The sequence below is a fragment of the Coenobita brevimanus genome, chromosome 107, assembly GCF_032717465.1.
Source record: "Coenobita brevimanus isolate Jiangsu-jjx chromosome 107, ASM3271746v2, whole genome shotgun sequence".
NCBI lineage: Eukaryota > Metazoa > Arthropoda > Malacostraca > Decapoda > Coenobitidae > Coenobita > Coenobita brevimanus.
Genome location: NC_137060.1, coordinates 29,544,324 through 29,563,042, shown reverse-complemented (window position 1 = coordinate 29,563,042; position 18,719 = coordinate 29,544,324). Strand labels below are relative to the sequence as shown.

General features: G+C 39.8%; 1 protein-coding gene and 1 non-coding gene across 2 annotated transcripts in view; both read left to right on the top strand.

The window, feature by feature from the left end:
• The window catches only part of chico (insulin receptor substrate 1 chico), a 232,394-nt gene that overhangs the window by 194,668 nt on the left and 19,007 nt on the right, over positions 1–18,719 (top strand). Inside the window, exons 9-14 of the mRNA XM_080285595.1 lie at positions 2,543–2,641; positions 3,484–3,494; positions 4,878–4,991; positions 6,022–6,269; positions 10,157–10,361; positions 11,423–11,639. Of these exons, the coding sequence (XP_080141721.1) occupies positions 2,543–2,641; positions 3,484–3,494; positions 4,878–4,991; positions 6,022–6,269; positions 10,157–10,361; positions 11,423–11,639 (894 nt within the window). The remainder of the gene's footprint in view (positions 1–2,542; positions 2,642–3,483; positions 3,495–4,877; positions 4,992–6,021; positions 6,270–10,156; positions 10,362–11,422; positions 11,640–18,719) is intronic.
• On the top strand, positions 13,615–13,733 carry LOC145416822 (5S ribosomal RNA). The gene has a single exon (XR_013900346.1). It is a non-coding gene; the product is annotated as a 5S ribosomal RNA (ribosomal RNA).

Genomic DNA, 18,719 nt, shown 5'->3' with positions numbered 1-18,719 from the left:
AACCCCTACCACCCCTTGGATATAAACCTACATTGCCTCAATCCAGTTGGAGCACCTTAATTACCCACTAAACCACTAGGTGCCATAATTTGGTTATATGGTTACCATCCAGCATAGTAAATGGTTTCCTGGTGTACAGGAAACCATTTGGCATGTCACTCAGTGTACAGTCACTCATAGGCAGAAGGAAGAGGAAAGAGTGAAGGAGAGAAAGACAGAAGAGGAAAGAAGGAAGAGAGGAAAGGGCAGACACCCAAAGCAGCACTACATCAAGTGAGTGGATGGTGAGTGTCCTCACCTACCACATTTACAACTTCATTTATTGTAACCTAACCTAATTTTTCATCATCTTACCTCATATTTATTCTAACTAACATAATTTATAACCTCATTTCCTATAACCTAACCTAATTTATCCTAATGTATCATAACCCAGTTCCTCCTAACCTAATCTGCCCAAATCTATCCCATTGCTGAAGTACAACTGTATAACTGGCTGTAGAGAAAAGTGAAAACCTCACTGTTTATGAAGCAGTAGCCTTGGCAAGGTCTCAGTCTCACATTTCAAAACTAATACTCTGATGATACTGTAAAGTTGGAGTGAAAAGAGCATACAGATGAGTAAATGGTTAAAAGCAAAAAGTATTGTAATTTTAGTGTCAAATGCCATAAGATTGAGTATCCAATCATACGAGACTGACCAGATTCAGAATCTCTATAACTTTGATGTCATCACAATGGCAAGAGTGGGAGCCAGGCCCCTATCATTTACAGTACAATAGACCCTACATACAGCAGACTAATTGGGTGGAAATGAGATCCGATAAAGTTGATAATCTGTTATATCCAATGGGACTGGAGTGTATTGGTGTTGTGATGAGGAGGGGTAGATTGAGATGGTTTGGGTATGTGGAGAGGATGGAGGATGACAACTGGGTGCAGAAAGTGAGACGTGTTAATGTCAGGGGCAGGGTTGCAAGAGGCAGACCAAAAAAGAGCTGGGACAAGATCAGTGTGACCTCAGGGATGGGGGACCGAATAGAGAGTCTGCCAGAAACTGAGCAGCATGGAGAGCTGCCATTAGGCGATCAAGTCTAATGCATGCAAGCATGTTGAAGCCATTATAAGCAATACGATACAGTATGATATGATAGTACGTAATTATAAAGTTCTGAGGGAGCATATGACTATGTGGCCATATTTCTGCAGTCCCTTGTTGTCATGTCTGTGGAAATCAGGGGCCATATCAATAATGTTAGGGAGTTTTAAATTTTTGCATTTCCCTGTTAGTTTATGTTATAGTAAAGTTATTAAAATATTGCCCATACTATTGTAATGTGTAGAGCACTCAGTCAATGTTCACATCAATAAGAATAGATCTGAGAGAACCCTGATCCATCCACCCATTCATCATCCATACGTTGCCCTATGAGGAGCATAGGATCTCTGGGCTAGGCAAGTTGGTCCTGACATTTACGATGAGAGTAATAATTGATCTGAGAGAACCCTGATATATATTATATTGATACCTTTACACTGTTCTGTGTCATGTGATTATTTAGGTATACAGTACTGTATAGTTATCATAGTTTGATGTTGCAGTGTTTGTAATCATGAAATTATTTGTGTATATTATAGATGGCCGTGGTTTGATTTTTTATTTGTATTATTGATTTCGTTGTTTGATGAAGCTGTTATTATTATTATTATTATCATTATTATTATTATTATTATTTTTTTTTTTTTATTTATTTTTTTTTTTTTCATAGAGATTTAGAAATACTGCCATTCATGCAACTTAAGCTTATAGCTGTAGTTGCAGCTTACATCATGCGCTTTGTACTGCATTAACAAACTTTGTAAATCTCCTTGCATGGAAAAGAAAATGTGTTTATGATTGCCAGTTTTAACTGATTTATGAGATTATATTGTTTTCCACTCGAATGATAATCCAGGTTTAGCCATTGCTTTAAAAGTATTGACTTAAGAACTGAACAGATGTATATGTTAAAGATTAAAACCTACAGTATATAATTTTACAGTATTTAAAAATATATAAACCTGTGTTTGTATAAGCAAAGTGAAATGAGATTTTTAAAAATCTCCATTTTCCTACACTTCTGTTATGTATAAATACCTTTTTTTTTTTTTTATGCTGTATTATGTTGTACCTACTTTGTAGGTCCAGATTTTAGACCTCTGATTTTTTTTTTTTTTTTTTTTTTTTTTTTTTTTTTTTTTCTCCAATTAGTACTGTAGGTGAAAATATGATTACCAAACAAGATTGCACCTTTATTATAAATTTGTAATCTTTAGAAAATATTAATATCTTCATTTTCTGTGTTATTTATCCTCATTTTTATTTCCCCCCAGACCAAAATGGATTGGTTAAGAATTTAAATTGTTGCTTTGCTTATACTGTCACAGTCTTACTCACTCATCATAAATTTACTATGTGTGAAATAGTTAAAACAAACTTAGCCGATGCTGTTTATTTGTCACAATTCTCTCCACTTACCTGTACCACGTGTTATTATCACAGCCCCAGCTCGAGTGAGTCTATGGAATCTGCGGCCTCAGGTGACGACATTGATGCGCACCTACCCAACACTCCAGGGAATGCGCTAGATGAATTTTGTGAGTTTTTCCTCCCTCTGTTCAAAGATTTGAATAAGCTCCAATATATCTTTTAAGGCTGAACTTCAGTACACTATTACTTAACAAGCCCAAGTACTGTAGTGTAAACTTGCACTGTTAGAGATAATAAAGTGATACTGTTTGCCACAAGATAACATATGTAGTATTATCATTATAAATAGGTAGGTAAAAGCAGCTGACTGTGTGTAATGGCTGGTAGTGTGCATGAGTAAGCATATACAGTTTTTGTGTATGAGGAATGGAATGAGAACCGAGCGGGTTTAGTTTTTTAAATACAGTACTTTGATTAGACTGGCCTGGAAGGAAGGTAGAGTCTTGGAGGATTGGAAGTCAGGTATAACTATTTCCCCTTACAAAGGAAAATGGGAAAAAGGAATGTGTGGTAATCACAGGGGCATTTGTCTTCTTAGTGTAATAGGAAAAGTATATGGTAGGATACTTACTGACAGATTTGGGAAATAACAGAGGAATTAGTTGGAGAAGAACAGGGAGGTTTTAGGAAGGGAAGAGGTTGTATAGATAAGATATTCATCCTTAGGTCTTTAGTGGAAAAATTTCTATAGCAGTCTTCATGGATTTGGAGAAACCATATGAGAGTGGGTAGACAAGGAAAGTGGAAAATATGAGGAATATATGGAGTAAATGGGAAGTTGCTGAATGCTGTGACTAGTATACATGAGGGTGTTAAAGCTGCAGTGCATGTGAATAGTGAACTGAGTGAATTTTTCTGTCTGAATGTTGGATTGAAACTGGATTGTGTCATGTCTCCGTGGGTGTTCAATCTGTATGTGGATTAAGTTATGAAAGAGATACTAAGTAGGGCAGTGGATGTTGGAGTGGCTCTAATGAGAGAGGGCAACATTTGGAAACTTCCTGTACTGTTGTTTGCAGATGGTACTGTATTGTTAAGTGGATACACAAAGGAACTGCAAGGGTTAGTGAATGAGTTTAGGAGAGTGTGTAGGAAATGGAATCTAAAGGTGAAAGTACGGAAGAGTAAAGTTATGGTCTTCAAGAAAAATAAAGTCACTGAGAATACAGTGAGGTTGGATGATGTGGAAATGGAAAATGTAAGTACATTTATGTACTTGAGTAGTGTGATAAGTAAGGAAGGAAGTTTGGAGGATGAAGTGTTGGAAAGGGTACAACAAGGAAGAAACATTGCTGGTTCTTTGACAGCAACGATAAGAAATGGGAAGTGAGCATGAAAGTAAAAAAGTTGCTGCATGATAGCGTTCTGATACCAACACAAATGTATGGAAGTGAAGCTTGGAGCATGCTGGAAGGACACAAGTCAGGAGTGAGAGCAATGAAAATGAGTTATTTGAGAGGCTCATGTGGAGTTACACAGAGGGACAGACTGATAAATGAGAAAGAGAAGGTGCATTGGTGTGTGGATGTGGATGTGACAGAAAGTTTTAGGAGAAATACATTGAGGTGGTTTGGCCATGTGAAGAGGTTGGAGAGCGGATGAGGAAAGTGTATGTGAGTGAGGTGAGGGGAGGAGAGGAAGGGGGAGGCCAAGGATGAGATGGAGGGATGGAGTGAAGAGGTATATGAGAGGGGGGGGGGTGAGCTGGGGAAAGGACACTCAAATGGCGGGGTACAGGGTGGCATGGAGGCGATTTTTTGTGGCCACCTCTTATGAGATTGAGGCTTCTGGCAGTAGATAGATAGATAGATTTGAAGTGCCTTCCTAAATTTTGTAAAAATTTCAATTTTGTTTGTTTTAGAAATTTAATATATTAAGCCCTTCACATTCAAAATAATTCTATCCTTGCTCTTAAGGAACTTCCATATTAGGGTTGGCCATGATTATATACCTGTCCTTCAACAGATCCTTAGTGGATTCACGATAAAATAATTTTCTTAGGAGAATTGGCATGAAAATGATGTGCACAGTATCAGTGTATTTATATTCAATACATATCTGCAGTATATCTTGGAATTTTAAATGTGCTTTTATGGCCCGTGTTGTACCTCATCAGACTCCATATGATGATCAAGACGTTTGGTGCATTTATAGCTTTTATTTAGCCATCTTCTCTTTAATTTATATTCTCCTGACATTCAGTGTCTTAGATAGCGGCATGCTCACCATATTAGAACATATATATGTGTTTGACAGACTTATAACAGAACTGAATGATAAATTTACCTCAGCTATACCTTTTTAAATTTATTTGTGTTACGTTTTGTTTCTTGGTTTTCAGATACAGAGGATAGGTACCTTATCATGGATGTGATGGGTGATGAGGGAAGCAGTCACCCTCAGCCCTCATTCTCCCTCCCTATTATCAACACGCGAGCCTTCCCTTCCACTCATGCCAAAGGTCTGTTTTGGAGGGACAGCAATTGGAAATGCTTAGGACAGGTTTAGGATGTAATTAGGTGATAGGTGATGATATAGTAGATGATGGAGCATAAGGGTAGAGGTTAATGGATTATAGGTGGAAGGGAAGGGTAATGTAATGAGAGGTGACATTCAGGGGAATGATAGATACAGAGGATGAATGTTGGTAACGTTCAGTGATTGTTAATAGAGCATAGCAATAGATGATAAATTCATTAAGTTGATCATAGATGAAAGGGTAATATGTTGTGAGGCGATATGTTGCTAAAATAACAGATAATAGGCGATGTACTGTTTGTGTATCAAGCAAAGATTATGTATTGTTATAAGAAGTAGTTATAATGCAAGGGAAAATTGAACATAAGAAAAGATAAGTACAGTACGTGGCAGGGTTGTTTATTATGAAATGAGTAACATGGGCTGAAAGCTTGAAACCAGTCTTCATCATCATCATCATTATCATGTACTTCTGTGTTGCCCCATGAGGAATGAAGGAGCCCATGGCTTGGCAATTTGGTCCTGATATTTATGATGAGAGTGACCAGCCTTACTCATCCCTGAATGGCATTACTTGAGCAATAAACCTCAACCACCCCTTGTATAAAAACATACACAGAATCAATCCGACTGGAGCATCTTAATTACCTGCTAAACCACCAGGCACCATAATTTGGTTATATGGTTACCACCCAGTGCAGTAAATGGTTTCCAGTTGTACTGGAAACCATTTGGCTTGTCACGCAGTGTAGTCATCCATAGACCAGAGGAGGAAAGAATGAAGGAAAGAAAAACAGAAGAGGAAGGCAGGAAGGAAGGAAAGAAGAGAGGTAAGGGCAAGCAGCCGAGAGCAGCAGTACGTTGACTGAGTGACAAGTTAATAATCAGTGTTCAAGTTGAAATTCTCACACTGTTTTAGGCAGTAGAGCTGCTTGGTGATATCAGTACCAGTGTGTGAAGGCATCCCTCTCCAGCATCTGTTTACGGGTTACCACATCATTGTACTTTTGCAGGTCTGGTGTCCCCAGTAAGTGCGGGCAGCAGTACAGATGGCCCACTTTGCCTCTCTTCTCCTCAAGACCAGTACATGCAAATGGCCAGTCCTTCTGAGCGAGCAGAAGATGGAAGCTCGTTGGAGAAAGGAGGATACCTTGTCATGGACCGCTCCAACCCTCCTGTTCCATCCTCCGATACTTGCGGATATCTCTCTATGGCACCTCTCAACTCCCCTGGCTCTCTCCATCCTTCCTGGCCTCCACATGTTTATGGTCAGGTCAGTCAACTGTATTTAAGTCATTGTGAGGCGTATATAAAAGTCTTGGCTCTTTGTACTGTTATTAAATATGAATTTTTTTTTTAGTTCCAGTCAAAGCTTTGTTTTCTTTTTATCTAGACCTCCTTTACCACTGTAGGGTGGAATAAGGTAAGTTCCAAAGAGCCACAGAAAGCTTGATAAAATGAGTTACTAACCAGACTTTGCCCATTTGAATGAGCCAACTCTCCTTCCCTCACCATTCAAGTCCTTGGAATTCTGGCTCCACCTGATGGGTATACACTTTATCACAAGTAGCTTTACATTCACCTATCCAACAGCCAGTCCGACAACTATCAGTTAAAAAGGGTGCCAAACCCTGTTCGTAAAGTCCTCAACACAAACTTCATCCAGCTGGCTCGATTCCTTGTCTGTGCCTAAACAGCTTTCATACCTCTAACACAGCCATTTTTCATATATATTCACCCTCCTTTTGGCCAGCCACACCTCTTTACACCTTCATACTTTTTAAGATACATCCTTTTTACCACTCCATTCACACCCATTCTCTTCACATATCATCAAAGCACCTTTCTTTGACTCTAGTGTCCACAGTCTACCTTCACATCTTTCACAAATCTCATTATTCCTTATCCTGTCTGCTCTGCATGCTCTTCACACATTCCCCAACAGCCTCCTCTCCATCTTCATTTTATCTTAATAATAATGATTGAGCTTTTGTTTTTCAGTGGTGCCAGTTATTAAAAAGAATTTACCAGCACACGAATCATCAGAATAATAGCATGACTTATTACTTCATAAATAGCTACAGCAACAGAACTGTGGCATCTACTAAACCCTGTAATCCTTCATTCCAGTACCATCAACAGGATCACAAGTTTCTGAGAAGAGATAAGTTTTGAGTTGTTCCTTAAATGGCTCCACAGAGATAGATTTTATAGATATGAGGAACTTTTAAGATAATGTGGGTGCTGTATAATGTTCGCTGTATTGTCTTGGACCTAGATTTATCATCATCTTTCATTCCTGCCGTTGTTTTGTTACTTTACTTTCATTACTTTTTAAATCTTCACTAGTGTTTCATTTGTTTTAATGCATTGCCAGTAGTCTGGTGGATTGTAGATAGTGGCATGGAAGTGGACATAGTGAGTGCAGTCATAAGCAATGTGCTGGGATGGTTTGGGCAATTGGAATGCATGGAGAATGAAAGGGTTAGCAAGGAGACAACTTTTTTAGTGAATGGGGTTGCCCACCTTCCACTCAGTTGATATAAAGTTATCTTCAAGATGACATAACTGCATATTGAATGACAAGCCAAAATGTTTCCTGTAAGCCAGGAAACTTTTTCTCCGTTGAAAGAACGAGGGAAGGAAAACTGAAATAGATTGGAAGAGTACCGTACTAAGTGTGGGAGAGCTTGAGTAGTGAGAGGTAGGTGAGAAAAATGGTGAAAGAGAAACTTGGATGTGATTTAATACAGGCAGCCTTGATGAACGATTGTGTGAAGCATTCAGAAATAGTTTGGTAGAGTCTGCTACATTATAAAAATCTTCTGATGTTTTTTTCAAATGGTAGGTAACCCTTGGGATGATTTATTGGTTAGAGTACCTAAGAGAAGTGAAAACTTTGCCACATGCATGGGTTTAACTCCCATGGGATGACTGGAGGCTATTTGATAATGTAATTCACCCACAGGGGGAGTAAACTGGTCTTCTGCACTTACCCACAGACCCTGGGTGGTTACCCAGTGGGAAGAATTATATGTAAAGTAGATAAGTTGTTCCCAGAGGTTAAAGGGTTAACTTGAGTCTTTAATGGTTTTGCAGAGTGGAGTAAAGTTGTATAGTTTAGTAAGAGTAGAAAAGATTAATTGTTCCCTGAATCTCAAGGCAAATGTGCCATAGACTATTATAGCCTGGCCTCAGGCCCTGCTTAAATATTGTAAGAAGCTGCCCTACACATTCTTGGGGGTTAGGGAACACAGATCCCTGCAAATGTGGAATTCCCGTGAATGTTTGGTGCTCCCTCCCGTAAATGTCTCTACAGCCGCAAATCACCCCCTGTGAGCAAGTGTGTACATACTGTACCTAATAAACCATATCCGGGATCTGAAAGCAGCTTAAAATATCACAAATAGTAATAGACCAACTGTATAAAAAAGTTTAATAGCAAATAAGTTTTGACTGGGTATGGCTGTGCTAAGGGTAAATATGTACCTGGTGACTTCCACAGACTCCCACGACTGAGTGCATCTCTCTCACATCCACGTGAGTGTGGGCAAGTCATCAGCTACCTATTTACCCCAGCTTCGTACAACCATACCCATTAAATTCAGAGTTAAGTCACCACTGTCCTTGAATTATTGACGGACGAACTCTGACGACCTGTGATGATGATGATGATGATGATGATGAATATGACACACGTGGGACAAAGTTATCACAAGTAAATTGCACAGTTGGTTGCTAATTCACTCACCTAATAACACGGCAATGCACTTGTTGCCTTTGAACACGTGAGAGCACCATAACTGGTCACAGTAACAAAATTACGGGAGGTTTGGCGTGGCAGCATAGTGGCAGTGAAGCTACTGCGACAGTGGCAGGACACAGAATGAGGGAGAGACAGAGGAGCGTGGGAGTGCAGTGGTTTGGTGCTGGCCTGGTTTGGCTCGAAATGACCCTTGAGCATCCACACTGCTACACTTTGTAGCCGCAGACGGAATCTCGGCTCTGCAGAGGGGCACTCTGCAAATCCGTGAGACCCGCAAAAGTTGAATCCACAAATGTGGAGGGCCGCCTGTATTATAAATTCCTCTTTGCATACGAGATATCAAGAGGTGGTACACCTCCAGACTCAGTGCACTCAGGGTACTTATGAGGACAAACTTGGGGGGGGGGGGGACTTCATACTCTACAAACAGAATACACTATTAGATCAGTGATGTCCTGTGCCTCCCAAGCATAGGCACCCATCATATCTAACACCCACTGCAGTACGTTGCCTATCATACAGAGCAAAGCTGAATGCATCATCACTGGCTGCACCAAGAGTACTCCCACTGCCCACACTGTGAAACTAAAGTCCTCTCTGTTAGAGAATATCTTGATAGGCGAGGCATACAGTTCTAAGCAGCAGCCTGTGAGAACACATAGCATCCTTGTCATTACATGACGGAGCCGCACAGCGCAACTACACATATTCAACAGTCACCATGCAGACATTACCGGACCCTCCTCAGCAACATCTCCCCTCCATTCATTCTAACAAGCAGTGAGGAAACATGCACAGGACAGTGCAATGCCTAAGCCAGAACATTGTATTACAAGCACCCCCTCACCCACTCCTGACATTCACTCACCAGAGGTATTCGTAAATAGAGCTGATCAAGTACACCTAGCTAGACTTAGATCAGGACATCACTGAGCCCTCCTCAGTTACCTGGTTGGATGGAGTCAGATGACACATGCTTCACTTGTAAAAGAAGTCCACACAACATAGCGCTCATGATGAAGCACTGCATAGCACATACCATGCTAAGATACAGACATAGCATCAACATTGCAAGGAACCTATGGGATGACTTTGTAGGGATAGTAGCATACTGGCAGTTGACAGGTCTGCTTGGCTAGGCACACAAGGGTTAACCAACAGCAACAGCAACTTATAATGTTTTCTCAGTATCCAATAAGGATAATCACCATCATCATCATTATCATCATCATCATATATACATACTGCCCACTTAAGGTTCCCAGATGGTGAAAGAGAGAGAGAGAGAGAGAGAATCTGCACCACCCCATACTTTTTGAATGAAAATAAAGGCTGACATGATGGTGCATCCAGCCTTCTAATGTTTTTTAAATATCCAACAGGGGTCATCATCGTCTTCACATTCTGCCCACTCTCGACTCCCGAGCGTAGTTGATGAGGCCTCGGACAACTATCTCTCGATGGCTCCTGGGGGTGGTGGGAGTGAGGCTGGGGAGCTGGGTGGGGGGCGGGGCAGGGATGGAGGATACTTGGATATGACCCCAACCCCTGCTCAGCCTACACCCATACCACATAGTCCCTCGGATGGTAAAGTCACGAGCAGTCTTGTGTAGCTTGGTTCAGTTTTCAGTTGACTTTTTCATATTACAGTTTGTTCAGTTATTTATTTGTTTCTCTTCAAGTTCAGTTTTCCGTTTTTTTTTTTTTTTTTTTTTTTTTTTTTTTTTTTTAATGACAGGCATACTCTAAGTATCATATATAGTAGTTTTGTCTTTGGCCAAGGATGAGATGGAGGGATGGAGTGGAGAGATATATGAGAGAGGAGGGTGTGAGCTGGGAGCAGGGCAGCGAGATGGCAGGGGACAGGGCAACATAGAGGTGATTTGTTTGTGGCCACCCCATACGGGATTAAGGCGTCTGGCAGTAGATAGATAGATAGATAGCCTTTGGCTTATGCACCTCAAAGAGGATAGTATGAGATTTGCTGTCACTGTTGTTTTCTTCATCTCATTCCCTATGTGAGGTGTTCCTGAAGCTTAATGAAATCATAAGATAGTAGCAAGAATAATATAATAAAAGACATTATATTAAGTGGCTGAATTAAAAGACATTGTATTAAGTGGCTGAATGAAGGGGTTTCTAACTGCATCACTGCAAAAGGTCATATTAAAAACACACACAATACAAGTACCATCCTTTATTAGTACATCTGGGGACATGAATGAATGTAATAGTATGTTTTAGTAAGATGTGAAAATAATAAAGCACACAAATGGCTGAGCACAGGATGACATGGAGGCGATTTGTTTGTGGTCACCTCTTATGGGATAAAGGCATCTGGCAATAAATAGGTAGATAGACCCAGCAATGCTTGACTTTTAGAATGTGTAGGTGAATTTCATTAAATATCATCATGAAACAAACCCAGTTTCCTCCAAATAAATTGGGTGATTGAATTAAAAATAGGTTTAACATTAGAATGATATACTTTGGCAGTTGCTTACTATAATTGTTGTGGAAAACTATACATGCTGTGTATTGTTGTGTTAGGTTGTTAGGTGAAGTATAATAAGAAGATATTCAGATAATATATTGGCAGGTAAGTGTGATGGAAAACTATATATGTATGGTATATAATGTTTTGGCAGGTGACTCCTTTCCTGAGATGTCTCCAGGTAGCAGTTGTTCCTTTACCTCGGGCACCCCCTCTTCCGACCACCGCTTCCCGGACTTCATAGCTGAGAAGGGTGGTGCAGGAGAGTCGTACTATGGGTGTTCTGAGGATGACGACTCCTCCCTTGACCGACCTATCAGGACAAACTCGGTTGGGTCCAAGCCAGAGCAGTACAGGAGCCGCAAGAACAGGTGAGTGACCATTGACAGTTGTGTTGTGATCATTTTTAAAATTTAATCCACGTTATTTTTGGTTCTGCTTTATAGCTTCTTATGGAATGCAAGATGGTTTGTGGCTGTGCAGTGTAGAGGTGCATGGTTGATACAGGGTTTTCATTGTTAAGTACCAAAGTGAATCTGTAGTGTGAATTCCTGTCTAGTGTGTTTTGTCTCTTGAGAATATCTGATTGTGCTCTATATACAGTAATGTACTGTGCATTACTGCTATCAGACCACTCACCCAGATTCATATATATTCATTACCTGTAATAACTGATTTAAATTTGTTTAGCACATATAAGTTGTAAGTCATAGATGATCATACATGCTCATTTAAAGCATGTTATTTAGAAGTGTAAGATAAGTCAAGACTTTACCTGATTATTAGTTTAAAATCATGGCTGTTAACTGTCAATAAGCAGGAAGTAAAATAACCTGCTGTTAGAATGATGTAGTCTAGGGTCAAAGCTTCCTTGTCACTGATTCCACACAGTAATAAAGGGTTTCACAATTAGTAATTAGATTCAAAATTACTCCTGTTTTAAGCAAGTCTTGTTGGATAGGAAGTGGTACAAATTGCTCATCTTGATTTCTGCAAGTAACAATGCAGATCCTGTATATGCTTCAGTAGAGTAACAAGCCTTGCCTATTTAAAGCTTTGAGTTCTGCAGCTGTCTTGATTATGTATTGGACCCTGTAAAATGTAACTTAATTTATGTCTTTGCTCTTTCTCATAAAGTCCTGGTATATTGCTTATGATTTGTCTTGACTTTGTGTAAAGAAGATGATTGTTGATAACCTCTTGATTTCTATTTGTAGATTACTATACTAACTAAAGTGGGTGCATGAGAGGTTACGAGAAACTGGTTTGTAGGTAATAGATAAGAGTTAGGAATGTATCAAGAGAAAGCATCTATGTTAATCCTGTCTATCATCATCAACAGCATTTTATGAGTTAAATATAGGGAAATGTCAGAGGTCTCTTCTGGGAAATGTAAGAGGTAATGATGGTAGGTGGGGGCACCCACCATCCACTCACGCAATGTAGTACTGTTCTTGGGGACTCCCCTCTGCTCTCTTCCTTCTTTCTTTCCTTCCTCTTCTGTCTCTTTCTCTCCTTCATTCTTTCCTCTTCCTTCTGTCTACGGGTGACTACAGCAAGTGACAAGCCAAATGGTTTCCTGTACACCAGAAAACCATTTATTACACTGGGTGGAAACCATATAACCAAATTATGGCGCCTGGTGATTTAGTTGGTAATTAAGGTGCTCCAGTTGGATTGAACCTGCGCAGGTTTATATCCAAGGGGTGGTTGGGGTTTATTGCTCATGCAGTGCCACTCAGAGATGAGTGAGACTGGTCACTCTCATCTTAAATGTCAGGACCAGCTCGCCTAGTCCCGGGCTCCTTCGCTTCTCTTGGGACAACACAGGATTAGATAATGAAAGGATAAATTAAAAAATACACATAATGCCGCTTGGGCAAGTTTGGCTGGTCACCATTGCCTCAAATGTTGGGATTGAGTGCCCTAGCCTTGGCCCTTGCACTCTTTTTTATCTGGAACACAGAGGGATGGCTGATGATGATGATGATGATATATTGCAGCACCTTTTTGTATACCACCAGTTACTCCCAATATAGAGTTGTAACTGAAATCATCTTGTAGCTTTATGGTTTTGTAACTAAAAGTTGTTGCTTTAGTAGTTATGTAGGATGTGATTAATCCCTCAACTTTGTTTAATTCTGCTAAGGACTGGAATTATTGATCATGGCTTAGCAGGCATGAGTGAGTATGAAAAAAGTTTTAAAAGTTAAGAATCTGTGCAGAAGAAACTGAATAGCCATACCAAGTTTATGGAAGTCATATTTCTGGCAGAGAAATAGACCATCAGCTGTGTTAGTAACAGTAGAGGGATTAATGATTATTTATGCACTGTATGAAGTCTGTGCCAACGGTCATACCACGTTGAGTACACCGCTTCCCGTTCGATCAGCGAAGTTAAGCAACGTTGGGTCTAGTTAGTACTTGGATGGGTGACCGCCTGGGAACACCAGATGCTGTTGGCATAACGTTCTCCCTACGTGTCAAATGGGGTTGGTGGAGGATTAGTGCCCCTCCCTGTAAAACAATTAACTCTAAGCCGTTGGCCACCCCGTTTGGGATACATGGCGTATGGCAATGAATGAATGAATGAAGTCTGTGTGTGTGTGTGTATGATGACCACTGAATGTTGGTTAGTGTTGATTTGCTAGGTGACTGTTGGAACAGTTTCTTGAAAGATGGAGAAATAATAAAGGTGTTTGTTGAACTCCATACAGTACACTTATTTTGAAAGGCGTTGTTCTCTGCTTACATAGGTCTATTTTGTCACTTTCCAGTAGTACGTATTGATTCACCTTAAAAATCATATCCCATCGGGTAATCTCCTCCATCAGTGGCTCGACCATGCAGTCTCTTTTACATATCACACACGTCTGGGTATGGCCTAGAATCTGCATTTTACAGTATGGCATTCTTTATGTACCCACCCTCAACAAGTATCAAATTTGGTAGGACAGCAACATGCACATGTGTTGTTTTCCTGTCCATGATGCTGTGATGATTTATTTGTCTGTTACATTTATTCAGAGCCATGTAAATGAAGCTTAATAGCCCCCATTGACTGGTTACCCACGGCTGATTTGCACAGATTCCCACTATCTCACAGACAGGCACGTGCCTTTATTGTCAGTCATCTAATGTTAATTTTCATCATTTTCATCAGATAATGTTTTGTATGTTAAACTCATTTACCTTTTTTTTTTTTATGCATATCATAATGTATATGTAGTAATACTGATACACATCCATTCTGCACATTTAAAAATCACAGTGAACGTTTCATCATCATTGGTATCATCGTTGTCCCAGATCATCATCGAGCAGGCTTAACCTGCGGCATCCTGTCGACGTGAATTAACGTCCACATGTTTTGTCACTGCCAATCCCGTTGACGTACGTAAACTTAAATCAATTGCAACGTCCCTAATTTGCACAATTTTCAATTTTCGCGAGTGATTTTTGGTATGTATACACAGGACACCTTCCTCTACTAGATGCCAGGCAGGGACAATGCCTTACCCAGCATGACCTCCCCCTCCCCTGCACACCATTGTCTCAGCAATTCACCTGTTACCAGTGACCTGGCCAGTAAAGCCATGTCATGCCATGGTACGAAATTCAGGGCCAGAGTGATTCCCCATTCGATGGCAATGTGGAGGACAAACTTTACATAGCATTAGAGAAAGAAACAGTCAGAAATGATGATCAGGTAATGTCGCCAAAAAAGGTCAGGTATATTGATGTGTTTCATGAGTGAAACAATGCTTATATTGCATATATTACTGTGTGAAAACCAATATTCTCTCGTACTACATATAAATTCGTACCAAATAAATAAATAAACACCGTTTATGAGTGGTGTGGAATGGTTACACTCCCATAGAACTCATTTTCTTTGGAGCCAGCCTGATAGAAAACACAGTAAGGTGAGGAGGTACTGCTTCCTGTATCGAGTATTTTAAACCTCAGGTGAGTGATTTCTCCATGATTTTTCTATGTTTCTCACCAAAAGCAGAGGTTTGAGCAAAAAAAAAAAAAAAAAAATCCAAAAATGGTCGGGATTGGGGGGAGTCAGTGGTGGAAAAGTGGTCGGGATGGGGCGGGTTAATTTCTTATATTTACTATGGTGGGGATATTTAGAGCTTGGCTGTCAGTACTGTTAGGGATGTAACCAGAAGGAAAATAATCCTGCGGTAAAAAATATTTCCCCTTCATATACTGGAGGAGGTGCAAATCTGCCGTTGACACAGGTGTTGTCCTGCAAAAACAGGGGTCCAACTCCTTCACCCCCTCCTTTTATATATCATTTACATACCCTGGAAATGTTTGCATAGTAGTGTATAGTATTTTTTCCCAATGTTCCCATGGAACAGAGTGGCATTGTAAAAGTGATATGGGAAATCATATCAGTTACTACAGTACAGCATTTTTGTTTGGCTTTTGTTTGTCATCATATGAGAGATTCAGTCAGTATCATAACACCTGTAAGAATTTAGGTGTGACAGGATGTGTTGTGAAGCTGAAGGAAATATTATTACTGTGTTCACTATTCGTGGACCCAGGCATTACGTGTGTAAACTGCAGTAGTTGCTTGATTTAGCTCATACTGAATACTTTCCCACTTATCAGAAAGAGGTATAGAGGCTCATTACATGAGAACATGGCACTAAACATTCACTGTCAGCTAATAATTTTATGATTCAGCATGCTTATGTGCAGACTTAAACAGCTGACATTTCTTATATTGTCAGTTGATGTTGGATGGAAAATTGAAATCACACACATACTTGGAATGCAGTTAGTTTAGCTGGAGAGAGAATGGGTGGAGGTTTAGATGTTGGCTGAAAGGTAATGGATGATGAGTACGGTACAAATAGCACACATTTGCAAACGTGTTGATTGTAACTACAGTAGAATGAAACCATACAACCAGTGCTGAATAGAAGTGTTGAGGGCAACACAGAAAAATGTTGGATACATTTTGTGAATAATATGTTAGATATTAACCCCTTCAGCACAAGGACGCCTCTGCTGAGGTATAAAATTACCTGGTGTTAGCAAGAATGAAATTAAAAAGACACTTTCAAGTTAACAGAGGTAATGGAGATTATTTCTGCCCCCTGTATTGCAGATCTTTCTCTGAAGTTGAATGAACTCTTGTAGCATTTACCAGGATATAGTAAAGGATGTCCTTGAGATGACAATGTTGTGACACTTTTTTTTTTTTTTTTTTTTTTTTTTTTTACTGAAATTAGTCATTGTGAAGGATACATATTATACAAAAATATTTCATAATCATCATCATCATTGTCACAGTGATCACTGTCATCATTTTTTCATCATCATCATCATCGTCATCATTTTTATCACCACCATCGTCATCATCATCATTATCATTATCCCAGTCCAATTTCTCACATTTATATGAAGTGGAGAGTTCTGAGGCAGTGTCTGCTGTAAGGGAATGCCAGTTCACTGCACGGGACAGCCCTGCAGGGGCGATTGCGTGTTTGCGGTTGATGGGTCTGCTTGGCCAGACAGGCCAGGGTTACTCAGCAACAGCATGAGGTGGGGAGATCCTGATCATAGCTACTTTCTCACCAAGTTCAGTGGGGACAAGAGTGAGGAGAGAACTGAAACTCCAACTTCAGTCTTCTCTTCATGTAAGCTGCAGGAGGATTGAGGCATTTTGCAGCACTGGAAATTGAGGGGTTGCTTTTGGTAGTCAGTGCTGTGGAGTTGCTAGAAAGCTCACTGACTGTTACAAAATGGTTACATTTGTGAATGGATAGGGAAGAGAGTTTGATGTTTGTCTCAGCCTTAATACATATTAAGATAAAGAATGTTGAGGGAGTGAGAGAGAGAGAGAGAGATGATAATAAGCAACAGTTTTATTAATACTGTATACTTCATTTTTTGGAACAAAATTACTTGGAAACTGTTGTATGTGTATTTTATCTGAATACATTGAGGATTTTTGCATTTCACATAAATCTCATAATAGATCAAGCTTCCAGTAATGAAAGCAAGAATCCATTCTTAGTTAATTAGGAAAAAATACATGCTATTTTACAAGTAGTGAAAAGCAAAAGCAGGAAAAATGATTAAACTGAAATCACAAGTCCATGTTCCACATTCATATTGGATGAAGACTGTATGAAAACATTGCTTAATGATCACTAGGTGTAAAGAAGAAAAAGGAATTCATGGAAACATCACCCTCCAGCCTTTCCTGTTTCATGGGAGGTACATGATTGGTTGCAACACAAGTGCTATACAGTACTCTCTTCATTTAACTTGCTTAAAATTGACATCATCATCATCATCATTGTCATTATTGTTATCGTCATTGTCATTGTCATCCATGTCTTCTCCCTTGTGGATGGGGTGAGGTAAGGTCCAGAGAGCATGAGGGCCACACACTTCATTCAGTCACCATTTAAGCCATAGGAATCCTGACTCCACCCCACAGGAATAAACACCCACACTTGTGTGCATCTTGTCACCTATCAGTTATAGTCAGTCCAGTGACTATCAACTGCATTGTAAAAAATAGATTTATACTGGAATATGGTGCTAGGCACAGAGAAGTGCTATGGAAAGGATATAGAGATATAACATTTCTATTTTCTGACATTGAGGTACATGAAATACAGCTGTGAAGGGGCAATAATGTGGGCAAAGATAGGGTGAAAAGAGTGTAAAAGGTTGATAGTGGTGTAATTGAAAGCTTACATGGCCACAGCCAAGAGATCCCAGGTTCATGTCTTGGACCAGCAATAAGATGTTTGGATGTCTTCTTTATCCTGTGGTTGGATTTAGAACTAGAATAAAGACCTGTAATCTGATTGTTGCATGTCATAATATAGAGAAATGTTTGCCAACCTTGTCAGTCACAATGCTGGACATCTTGTTTGTCACAGCCATTAGCCATCTGCTATCTGACCCCCACCACCCATCCCATGCCATTCAGGTAGTTGTTATAACACATGGAATACATCAGTAATATGGGTAAAATGCCAAAGTGGTAAACTACACTCAACTTCATAATAAATTATTAAGTGGTTTGGTCAAAGTTTTGATCATTTTATGTCTGAAAGCATCACATGAATTTTTTTTTGAGAAATAACTTCACAGCCACCTTGGAAATACTATACAGCTAGTCTCCTGACATCACTTACACTGTATAGGTGTAGAGAATAAGTCAGTATTTTAAGATGTTGTACTCACTTCACTTAAACTTGGCCTAAAATTGCCATTTCTTCATCTTGTACACTGAGCTGAAACAAGAGATTGACACTAGAACATGGTGGGAGACACAAAGGAGTTCTCTGAAAAAGGATGTAGAGCCATAGTCTTTCCTATTCTGCCATTGAGCAATGGGAAAAAGTTCCAGCTGGAAAAAGTGCTGGTGGTTTGTTTTAAGGTGGAGATGAGGCTGCTTCTGGAGT